This window comes from Leuresthes tenuis, unplaced genomic scaffold (assembly GCF_036924035.1).
Source record: "Leuresthes tenuis unplaced genomic scaffold, fLeuTen1.0.hap1 SCAF_12, whole genome shotgun sequence".
Taxonomy (NCBI): Eukaryota; Metazoa; Chordata; class Actinopteri; order Atheriniformes; family Atherinopsidae; genus Leuresthes; species Leuresthes tenuis.
The window spans coordinates 16,380,200-16,392,533 of record NW_027325366.1 but is presented as its reverse complement, the minus strand read 5'-3'; the positions used below and the strand labels follow the sequence as shown (position 1 = coordinate 16,392,533).

The 12,334-nt window shown below is 40.0% G+C and overlaps 1 protein-coding gene across 2 annotated transcripts; it reads right to left on the bottom strand.

The window, feature by feature from the left end:
* Positions 1-295: 295 nt before the first annotated feature.
* Positions 296-8,987, bottom strand: atp6ap2 (ATPase H+ transporting accessory protein 2). Of its 2 annotated transcripts, none has more exons than XM_072396655.1 (11): positions 8,872-8,987; positions 6,902-7,032; positions 6,645-6,773; positions 6,455-6,550; positions 6,212-6,349; positions 6,038-6,091; positions 5,779-5,928; positions 5,564-5,683; positions 2,052-4,497; positions 1,328-1,417; positions 296-945 (listed from the first exon to the last, which is right to left on the bottom strand). In XM_072396655.1, exons 1-9 carry the CDS (start codon positions 8,945-8,947, stop codon positions 4,303-4,305), a joined length of 1,089 nt encoding a protein of 362 aa, XP_072252756.1. In that variant the 5' UTR covers positions 8,948-8,987; the 3' UTR covers positions 296-945; positions 1,328-1,417; positions 2,052-4,302. The 2 variants fall into 2 exon arrangements, with proteins under 2 accessions (XP_072252756.1, XP_072252757.1); XM_072396656.1 differs by having other exon boundaries at positions 296-933.
* Positions 8,988-12,334: the final 3,347 nt, after the last annotated feature.

The following is a 12,334-nucleotide window of genomic DNA, read 5'->3' as shown; positions in this document are numbered from 1 at the left end:
GCAATTTGCTCGGAAACGCCACTAAGCCAAGTCCACAATTTACATGTGTAGCAGTGCACGTCTTCCTTTAAATTTTAAACAGTTGAACACAATTTATGACGAAGCAATACAGAAATCCTTATTATTACAAAGGATTTAAAATTATTTTTTTTGCAGCTGCAACCTTCTTTTATTAAGAAAATATTAACCTAAATCACTTCATTATATTTATTTACATCACAGTTATATTATCTAATAGCACTTTTACTACCCTACCTGACATGAAAAGATGCAAGTATAATGCCACACAAACAGATTTTATTTATCAAATTAATTTATTAATTTATGCAACAACAGAAACATCAGGCCCACTCATCCCCTGGGTGGAGAGGTTGGTGAGTCAGCCTTCAAACACTGCAGTACATAAATTGAGGACCTTTCTCACAGGGAGAGTTTTTGACCATCCATTCACACTTGATCAGATTTATGTTTTCATTACATTCAGATGTGCTAGACCACAGTCCTGTTCGGTACAGGGTAGCACGCCAGAAAAGTGATTATTATTATTATTATTTGTTATTTGTTACACTTACGATGTGAAAAAGGCCATGTTGTGTGTCATCCTGAGCTGTACACTGGTAACTGATTACAATTTGGATGCTGCCAAATGCTGGAATGAAAGTTTTGTTTTGCCAAAAAAAAAAATTAAAAATTGACCACTTTGTTTTCAATTAAATAATTTTTCATGTACTTCAAATATACACATTTAACTAATTTTATTTTGCCATCGAGTTGACCACAGCCCCAGTGTCCAGCCAGATCTTTAGCGTCAGGAGCCAGATTTCTGCACAGCTGTCGCTGAGGACGTCACCGTGGCTGCTGCTCCACCAACACCTTCATCGGGTTCTGGAGTCAGTGCAGCAGCAGAGGCGGATCCGAGCGACTTCTGCCCCGCTTTCATTTCAGCTGCAAGGCAAACCCAAGTTAGATATGACAGATCCAGATTAACACTCCACCAAAAACCCAGTAGTCTCTGTCTTTACCTCTAATACCCCTAATCTCATGGACATGCTTCATGATGTAATGGTCAGATAAATTAGGAACACTGATATAAGAGCAGGTAAACGTACAAAATGTGATACAGGTTTGTTGGATCAGAATATGATGGCATCGAAATAAAGTCATAAAATCGTGAATTTGCTGACATATTCCACAGTGACCATGGGAGCAGTAACGAAGGTCTCACATTCTCTGAAGGCTTAACATTATGCAAAATATTATATGACATGAGGTGAGAATCCTGCCCTCTATGAGGACTATCTATTGGAATTTGTAATCAAAGTCTTACCTTTAGCGCTACATGGTGTTAGGAAGGGCTTTTCCAGTTTCTCTCCCTCAGAAATGGAAGCCTGGATCTTCCTGACCACGTAGGCACCAGCTGTAATGTCAAACAATAAGTGGCTGCATTGTGAGGAGGTACAAAACCAATTTGTTTTTTTCAAATATTTAGAAGCTCTGTTCATATAACCCAACCCTGTTTTCTTGCTGTCATTAGAACACCAGAATGACCACAGTTTTAAATCAAAAGTCTTCTTATACCTACTATCGTTAGAGGTTACCTGAATTTATTTGTGAATAAAAGTTATCACAGTGCACTACAACATACATTCAAAAAGTAAATAAACAAATAGAGTATAGAACACATTCAGCATATTCAAACGCACAATAACAAACACATTACTGGACGTCAGTTATTGCTACATTAACGTTGAATATATGTATAGCTGGGACACGTTCTAAGTACTCTATGTAACAATATGTTGATTAATAGATAATAACACATACAAAAGTAAAATGGGCGATGCAGCAAAATTACAAAAGAGCAACATCTATAATAACATACAGTACAGAACAGAACTTGAGAAAATGTAATTACTCTGTTTTTGTGGTTTCGGTTCACACAACAGACCTCTGGGGAGAATAGAACGATAAGTACAAACAACGCTGTCTCTGCACGGCCACGTGTGATGTTCAATACAAAAATGAATCACAATAAAAAAAAACATTTTTACCTTTTATTAGCAGTCACACCATTATCTTGTCTCGTTTCCGTGCTCAGATTCGACAATCTAGTCTGTCTCACTTGATGCCGCTGCCTCAGTCTTCGTGCTTTAATACCGGAACGTTACAAAAGCGCACGACCAATTACATACCGCGCATAACATCAGAGGCGGGACTTAGACCTGAGATCTATATTCTGATTGGGCGAGCGGTTACGCAATGTAAAACACACATACACACGTGACGGAGGAGAAAGAAAACATAAAGGTTAAGAGGATAGAGATGAGCCACGCCCGAGGTGGAATGTGACGTGATAACTTTAAGACAGGTTTCTTTTCATGTAACACAACTTTACCAGCATTTCTTGAAACACGTTCACTTCCTTATAGACACTGGTTAAGATTGAAATACTTTTATACTAAGAAATAAAAGGTGAAAGTGTTTCATTTTTCCACTATTTGTATACTTGACACACTTGAGGAGTCACTTTCTTAAAAGTTTCATTCAAATATTTCTTATTATCTAACAGACAAAAAAGCATTTAATTAGCAATCGATTGGGATTTATCTATTATAACTTCCTACAATTCTTGCTTCAGTCTCATCCCTTAACAGTAGCTTTCAGTTTCATACTTGTAAATAGACTTCTTAGCTTGTATTCCACTGGAATTAAATAACTTTATCAATCATTTGCTTAACAGCTATGAGAAATTTGTACATCTCCATGAAAACCCTACTCCTAAAATAACTTTTTACATTGCGGTCTACCGGAGTCAGCACACAAGGTAATCCCTGTAATAATTTATTATATTTATTCAATTTCTTTACTGAGCTTAATTTGTTTTCCTTCAATCTTAACAAAGATTATGGTAAACCTTTTTTTACAGTTTATCCCAATAAACATCTATCATTTGGAATAGACCTACCTGGACGTATCGTCTCACAATATGAATACAGCAGTTTCACTTGCATTTGCTTATTCAATATATACACATAGATTTAATTTAACTTAAAACGGTTCTCACACAGCAAAACAAGCACAAGTATGAACCCAGACGGATCATATTCTTTCATAACATTCTTTTTACAATAAAAAATACAGTTGCAATCAACAGTGGGGGGAGGGGGGCGAAACAGTTAGTGAGGAGTTGAAGTTGTAGGGAATGATGCGAGCCGTGAAGTTGAAGGGAGGAAGTCTGAATTTTGTTCATTACGTACTCCAGATGAGGATGGAGTACGTATGGAGTAGTCAAGCTTAAAGGGGACATATTACGGATTTGTCCCTTTTCTGTACTCGAGAGCATACGTTTAAACCCTGGCACCTAATTTAAAACCGCTTTCCCATATATCTGAAAATGTGTCAATGAGCTGTCCAGATTTGCAGTGGAAACTTCTGTCTCTCTTATCCTACCTCCTCTATCTCCTCTTAGCTTCAACTTCATTTGATGCTGCATTCGCTGTACCTCAGAAGTTGAAACTTGCATCACTTTTAGAATAAAATCTTATAACTAGATGCACAGTTGTTAACTTAACGAAAATAATGAGCTAATACCACTGTACTACCATTTTAGCTCTTCTAAACGTCGTTCTTTGATCTTTTCACTGGTCAGAAAGATAAAAATTCCAATTTTCCATTTGAACTCAAATGTATCACCAGTTCAGCAGCAATAACATCACAAAAAAAACAAAAAAAATATTGCCCATATAAGCAACTTTTATCAATGTTAGCCGCTAAAAACCAAACTCAAGAGGAATGGAGCTAAATGGCAGCCCAGAGTAGTTACAAAACAAGATCTGAGCGGTAACTGCCAAACTGCAGATGAGGGTTATTCAAGTAGGTCGTGTACTCTGAGCTCTCTGGCTATTAACTATATCAGTACCTGAGGAACAGAGGGGAAGATTGAAGTCAAGTGGGTCACCCCATGGCCCTAAAATAGCCCCCCTGAACACAAATGTAAATGAATGGATCGCACAGGAGCTGCCTGGAGATGTCACAGACATTTCATTAAGACCTCAGTAAACTGTCAGCTCGTGAAAAAAACAATAATAAATCAGCATAATATGTCTCCCTTAAGGACCAACACAGTAATGCTAAGATATTTTTGTCCATTACCGTGTCGATGTTACCGTGTCCGTACTGTGCTCTTCCTCCTCTCAAACTCACTTTTTTTTTTTTTCTCCGTTTGTTTTTACATCACAACACCTTACACAAAACACAAACATTCACTAAAAGGGCTCGACGGGAGAGTTGATGGTCGGGACTTCAGTCCATCCGGATCTTCTGATTGGTCATCCTATAAATGATGCTGTCATATCCTGGGTCCATGTTCCACAGGTTGTAGGCTATGACGATGACGGCGAGGACCAGAGCGATCATCAGCCACAGCACGATGTTGAAGATCACGGCGTATTGAAAGTTGTACTTGTAGGCCAGGTTGTACGGGCTGCCCGGGTTACTCTGAAAAAAAGAAACAAGAGCCTGACCACCAAAATAATTCTGCAGTCTAAACATAACTAAAGAACATACGTCTGTGATGTCATCAACCAAATTCAAGGGGTTTAAAAGCATCTAATGGCAACTTAAGCCTCTTTCACATGAGATATGTAACACTGACAATCTGTTAACCTTCAACATTCAGTCGTTGGTTCGTCCTCCTCTCATGTTCATCACCCTTCATTCAAGAAATGGCAGCGAAAAAGAAGCAGAAAGCAGCGCTGCGCACGCAATAATCTTCAGTCACATGAGACTGAACAGTACATAAAGTGAGGGATGCCATTACAGTCTAAACCAGTGTTTCTCAATCCTGGTCCTCAAGGCACACCGCCCTGCATGTGATTCAAATGAACGGGTCGTCCTCAGCCTTCGGCAGAGCTTAAAGACCTGACCCATTCATTTGAATCAGGTGTGCTGGAGCAGGGAAACATGGACAACATGCAAAACATGCAGGGCGGGGTGCCTTGAGGACCAGGATTGAGAAACACTGGTCTAAACAAAGTCACAGTTTTAATAGGAATGTCATATCATAATGTTCACAAGTGTGCGAACTGCACAGTGCCTGTAGAAAACGCAGGTGCGGTGGATGGATGGAGCTGAAAATGTCAATTTTGCACACGAACAGTTGCTGTTATACTTGCGAGGGTTTAATAGAACAACGGTAAAGAGCATAGTTGGTATAAATGTCAGACCAATTAGATTTGTGTGTGTGTGTGTGTCCACGCAGTGACCGCTGTTACACAGAAGAGAAGCCACACCGTTGTCATACATGTCCCCCAAACGAAATGGCGGCAGATGGGAGGAGTTGAAAATATTGATAACATCAGCAAAGGCTTCAGACTTGTGCCATGTTGAAGTGATTCGCATCTTACTCGGTCCGACCTAGTCATACTGCTGCGGACAAGCACCACGGCAACAATTCCCACATGACTCAGATGACTGTACTGATACGGACAGTTGGACACCTTTTTAAAACTTCTGGTGGGAGAATTTTTCTGTTGGCACGAAACCAAAACTGCACTAGACTTACAATCTGTTTAGATTCCAGGATGGAACGGGACTTCCTTGTCAAAGGAGCTTCAAAGGTCTTCACTGTAACAACCTCCACCACAGCCCTGTTGCCATAGAGACGGTACAAATCCTCTCCAAACTACAATAATAAAAAAAAAGTTATTTGTTATCACTGAAAAGGAGGTTAAATTCAAGGCTTTGGAGCTGTATCACACCTTCTCATCTCCTGCTTACCTTCTGAAGGACAGAAGCAAGAATGGCTGTGGCATCGCGGTACTGAGGAGAGTCTTTGCCATAAATTCGACTGAGCTCCTCCAAGCCAGACAGCTCTAAGGAGTAAAGGTCGGGTGAGTAGTCCTTAGCCAAGTGTCTGTGCCTCTGCAGCTGTAGGAAAAGGGGAAGATGACATGGACTTTTAAGTCAAACCTGGTTTATTACTTTCTTTGTCAGGAGGGGGGAAAAAAAATGGCGTCAACTGGCTGTGGCAGCTTACCAGAGCTGTGATATCATGCAGTACTTGGACCTCAGACAGGAAGAGCAAATCAGCCTGTAATAAAAAAAAGAAAAGAAGAAAGATTAAAAGAAAAGATAAAGAGGGATTTTGCTTTATAAACATCTGAAAGACCAATTAAAGCTAAACCTCGGTGCTCTGGTGTTAGCAACTAACCTCGGAATTTCTGCTGAGGGAGTTGAGGGGAAGAGAAGTCAGCACTGAGCCGTCCTGGGACAGACGAGCGCGGATTTGCTGCAAGGTGACCGGTAGGTCCTCAAACACAGCATTGGCCTTGCCAAGCATATAGAGCCGCTGAGAGATATAACAACAGGTCAACAATGTAACAGGGGAAGTGTCTTTATAGTGCTGTCACAGATGCTCGTTGTTCTCTGTCCTGTGTTAGCAGAATTTCTGTACCTCCTCACTGGGGGCCAGCTGCAGCACTACAGGGGTGTACTCGGAAAACAAAGAGTGTACAGTCTCTGCAACACTATCCAGGGTGAAGGGCACCGGCTGGAAGAAAGAAAGCAACCCAAAGACAAAGTAAGCCAACATATTACATCGTCATTTTTCATCTATTCAAGATGTACAAAACTGTGGGACTCACGTTCTCCAGGGGGTAGGAAGCCACACTCTGAGTTAGGGAGAGGCTATCGACTCCTCTCACCACCACCAGCACATTAGCCCGGGGCCGCTGAAATAACGGGCCAGCCTGCAGGCCTGGCCAGGACAGATCCTGTGCAAGTAAAAAAAACAAACGCACTGCAAATATTAGACTAACCACAGTTTTAAACTACTTCTATAAACAAGAGGTGTCGTAAAATTTTGGAGCATTATCATAAAAAATAAATAAAAATAAAGAACCTCCAGGACAGAGAAGCCCATGGTTAGAGCCACCAGGTCAGGAATCTTCTCTCCTGATATAGGCCAGTCGCCCTTCTGGAAGGACACAAACTCGGGGGCCTGCAGCACAGTCAAGCTGTCGCCATGGACACCTGTGGGACAAATGAGAGGACTGTCAATCCAAGCAAAACTCCCTTTCATATAAGAAGAAAACTATTATTTTCACAACCTCACAGAGAAAAAGTGTGTTCAGAAGCTATGCGAAATGCGTACTTAATATGTTAAAAAGCATCCTCAATAATATTCAGCACTGGGTTTGAAACAACTAGCTATAGCTTGCAATGACTTTGACTACACAGTTTCTCAAGTGAGAAATGTATGCACCAGGTGGTAACAAAAAAAAAAAAACGTCATGACAAGTGTGCCAAACACTGGCAGTAGTATGAAACAAGTGCGATTTTAAAGAGAAATATGAATAGAGGCAGGGATATTTCAGACACAGCAGTGCATGACATTCCAGTAACAGTGCACATGGCGGTCACAGTAAGAATTTCCATCATTTCAACCTAAAAGTCTCCAGATTTGTCCTCAGATGTTCCTTTGGGGAGAAAAAAGTCTCAGAGGGTCTCTCAGCACTACGATGACGATAATGGTATACGCAAGCTTTAAGTATAATTGGCCTATTACATCTTGTGACTGAAGAACACCCACTCTCGTTGCGGAAGCCCTACTTCAATTCTTCAGAGAGACACGGCTTATCCGTGCAAATCTGAAGGGGGGGGGGGGGTAAAATTAAGTAAGGTAAAATTAAGCTTTTACATTGGTGGTGACTTCAGACACTCAAATATGTGCTCTTAAGCAAAGGGAAGGGAAAAAAAAGTTTTGTTTTTTTTCCCTCCCATAATGAGTCCCACATGAGGAAATAAAGGGACAAGCCCCATCTGTCCATGCAACAGCTTTCAAGTCAACTGGCCAATTACATCCGAGTCCCTAATGAAGAGGGGTTTACAAGATTTATAATTTCCTAACCCCATTTCCTACAATTTCCTAGTTTTTTGTAAATTTCAATTTACATTTGAGCATCATTTTAAATGCAATTCTTATACTTGCATTTAGACCTATACAGCAAAGTATGTTGCTAAGTTACTATTAAACACAAATCGTCAGTAATACAAACGCGCATGCGTCATTGAGCATACTATCAATAGAATAAGATGATAAAAGGCATATTGCCTTCATGTTAGTGGCACTTCTGCAATAAAAGTTTAGTGTTCTTTGAAAAACAAAGTACGTTCTTTGTTACGTACGTAGTTTGTTAGTTAGTACAGAACTAGTCGTTCCAAAATAGTAAGCTTCACGTTCTAACTAATCATTACCACACTTTAAGTATCATAAGGATTAGGCTGACTTGCAAGTACACTCAAGCATGCTAAAACTTAATACACGTTTTTCTTTTTTCTCGACAGGGGTCATAAACTCGTGACAGAAAGCAGATGATGGATCTTGAAGAGGAACTACAAGTCAGAGGCCTGTCACATGACAGCGCAGACTAATTAGTAACAAGCTACTACGAAGTACTCTACTTATAAATTCCACTCAAATACGTTTTATTCTCCACAATACATATAAAAAAAACATACGCATCCTCCTCGTTGCTAGCGTCAAAATTGCTAATGCGCTGAAACTGATAGCAACGAGCTAACGTTAAGATCTTCGGCCGCCGTTAACCAGGTTGTTAACATCCAAGCTGATTCATTATTCAAATCACCTGGACTGTAGACAGATTTTTTACACATCCCAATCCATATTCTTGCGACATAACGAGACTTGACAAAGTAAGCTACACGAAAACGCTAACGATGTTCCTGGATTCATTTGGGACCTGTCATTGACAGATTCAGTTCAAGCACGACGCTGTCGCGTTATGATTAAACCAAACAAAAGCGGTACAAAAAGTGAATAACTGCTCTCAAACGTTAGCCTTCTCTTACCGGTTCTGACAAGCAAGCAGAGGACAAACGCGACGGAAAAAACAGCCTCCATCCTCAAGCACTTCGTCAGCGACATCTTTCTCCTTGCTACAGCAGTGGTCAGCTGACCTGACGTCACGACAGAGCAAAGCACGACGGGACAGTGAGAGACACAGAGCTGCTACCTGCTAACAGCTACCACCGTTTGTCAGAATAATATCAAGTGAAATGAAAGAGAAAACATTCAAAATACCTCAGAGCATTTTTCCAACCAACAATTTAAACTAAAACACGCGGAAAATCTCCGCCCACATCTGAAACAACTGTTTCATTAACTGTGTTGATACAGTTTGACTCAAAGGGTATCTGTTGAGAACTTTGCAAAGGGTTTACAATTGTGATCAAGTTTGTCCTTTTTTCTTCGTGTACATCTTGTACAAATGTCTCATCTGAGTATTTATATGTGTCTATTTTGCTGTTTTTTCGTACAAAAATGTTTCTTTCCCTCCTCGGCTCTGTAGTTCAAACACAACACTTCCTCTTGTTCACGAAACGGATCACAATCCTTATTAGTATCATATGCACCATACTATAGGCAAACCTTGTTTCTTCTATAGTGTAGGCAAACTGTACAGGCCCCATACACTGTTGATGAGCAGCAGCAATCAATTTTCAGACTTCAGAGCAAGAACATGAAATACATATGGGATCAGATCAGCTAAAACAGAAACACTTCTATCAAAAAAGATCAAATGCCAGATATAAAACTCAGATGGGACCGTTTCCATTCCACCAAGATATATTCGATCTCGGTTAGTCACCCTTTTCTATTTTATTTTAAAGACTCCAAATGAAATGTTTTCTCTCACTCAACCACGAAATATTATTCAAGAGCTCTAACTTAATCTTTGTGAGACTTGTGTAAATATCTGGGGTGTTAGGAGCATGACAGAGAACTGATATTCATAAAGTGAAACGCTGATCTTGCTTTCGTGATAAATTCAGTGACATTTTGACTAATATTCAGCTGACAGTGTAAATATGGAAGATGTTTGGCTCATCTGGTTGGCTTTTTGGTTTTCCAGTAACCGTAACCTACCTGCCTTTACACTGTTGTGCATTTGCATTAATAGATTATATCCCCACCTCCCTGCACTAACACAATAAACAAAGAGGAATTTGACTGATACAGTTACTGTTGTTATTTTTATTCACAATAGATATCTCAATTTCTTTTGTAAACTGCTTTGGACACAATATTAGTTTGGTGAAAAACTTGATATTGTGGCAACCCTATTGATTTCAGCTTTTTTTAAGGTGTATTTTGTAGTGTTCTTGGTTTTGTTATAAGTTTGGGACTGCAGCTGGAAACACAAATCAATCATTTTTATTCGTAATTAATCCTCGAAGAAGCAAACAGCTTCTACCGCCTATCTAGTCACAAATAAAGTTGTCTTTGGACTAGATGTCAATAAAGCAATTTGAAGATGCCGCTGTGAAAAATTTGTACTTTTAAAAACATATTTCTGACATTTCATTAAAAAGGGATTAAACGATCAATCAGTCCACAGCAAATATAATCATAAATTCTTTCTAAAAGGGGACTCCTGCAAAATAGGAGTCAGTATCTCTGCCTCTTTATATTTTACACTGGGTGTGGTATATTATTTGAACTGATGTTTTGTGATTTCATGTTTAACCACACCTTGCTGGGTCAGTCAATGACAGTCCATGTTGACACACTTAAACTTTGATTTGCCCAATAAAATGTCACTCAGCTGTTTTAGCATATTTTTTTCCCCATTATTTTCAGAGACAGAAGATAAAGTCTTCTTTTGTCTTTTATGAAATCACAAAAAAAAAAGTAAACACTATTTATCCTGAAGGGAAATCATATCGTTGCAGTATTTATCTATTTATTTGAAACACTCTGTACGGCTTCCGGTATGTATTGTTATCTAGTTCAGTCTCTCCAGCTGCCTCTTAACCTGACCGCAGGAGATAGAAAGGGTGGAGGTATAGAGGAGGTTTCGGTGAGTCCCAATGTTGGGGGAAGAGGTTGGTGAGGCTGTGTTAAGATCCCTGACTGAGGTAGAGAGTGACATGATGAAGGTGTGTAAAGGAGGATGTGTTGCTGGAGGCAAGGGTGGAGCATGCCGAGTGTTGATCTGAACTGAGCTACTGAAATATATGTTGAGCTCATTGACTCTGTCCAGACTTCCATCAGCCTGATCTTCTATTATCTTAAAGCCTGTGGTCTTTTTCATCCACGGCCACACATCTCTCATGCTGTTCCTCTGGAGATTACTTTCTAGCTTTTATGCAGCCACATTTATTTTCTCTCAGTTGGAAATTGATTAAAAATCATTTACAGGCAAAGGGAGAACCTACAAAACACAACAGAACCTTTTTCGCGCAAGTATGCGATTTTTCAATTCACCTGACAGTTACAAAAGAAGAAAACCTAAGACTAGAAATACTGCGGAAAATAAAGACATCCATGGTAGACAGCAATGGGAACATGACCAAATCTGTCACCCTCACTCAGCAGGATGTCAAGAAGCTCGCAGTTTGAGAACGACAAAGTTAAATACAGCTTCTTCTTGAGCTCTGTCTCAGTTGGAGAGGGCTGCTCTGAAATAGTCAAAACCGGTTGGCACACAAAGAAAAAAGCTGCCTTTCAACAGCACTTGTGTGATTGAAAATATTGTTCTGATAAGCTCTGATGGCCCTGAGACACTTCAGTACATATCTAATGTATTTCCCACAACATTCAATAGAAATCATAAAATGTTCGGCATAACTTTAACATCTTTCCAGACCGAATGAATGATTATGAAAATCTCATTGAATCGTACACTAACTCCCAAATGGAGGTTTGCACGAGCAATAATTTTTCCATGATTTCTTCAACACTTAAGAGGGAAAAGCCTCTTTCTTTAAAGTAGGTGGCCATACACTGCAATCCCCGTGTGATATCTACACCTCTTTTTCACTTAGATGACGTCCATTCATAAACCATAATAGCTGGTTATGTTCAAAGGCAAGTCGTTAAATCTGTAATTAAATGCTGCTATTCACAAGAGACAGAATTCAGCCAGAATGGCGTATTCCACGCTGAATGTAGCCCTCTTGCACCTTTTGCCTCAGGGAACGACTTCACAGATTGGGCTCGGAAAACCAGCTTCTTTTTCAGCATCTCAGTCGGCTGTCTGACCGCCTCTGACAGCTGATACTAGTCACCTTTACCTGGATACGTGCAGCAGACCACCTCCCCTCTGTATGTGGAAATCTCAGACCTCATCCCACAGAGCTCTCTTGAACCATGTCACCCAGTGTTTCTCTACAGGTTTATTTATGACCTGAAGAGGTTGGGCTGCCCATGTCCCTCTTTAATCTTAGCTTGTAGCTCGCCAAAGAAGAGTTTTTCTGCATTTGCAGATTGAAATGGATCTTTTTGCAAACACTTTGCAAGCACAAAGCA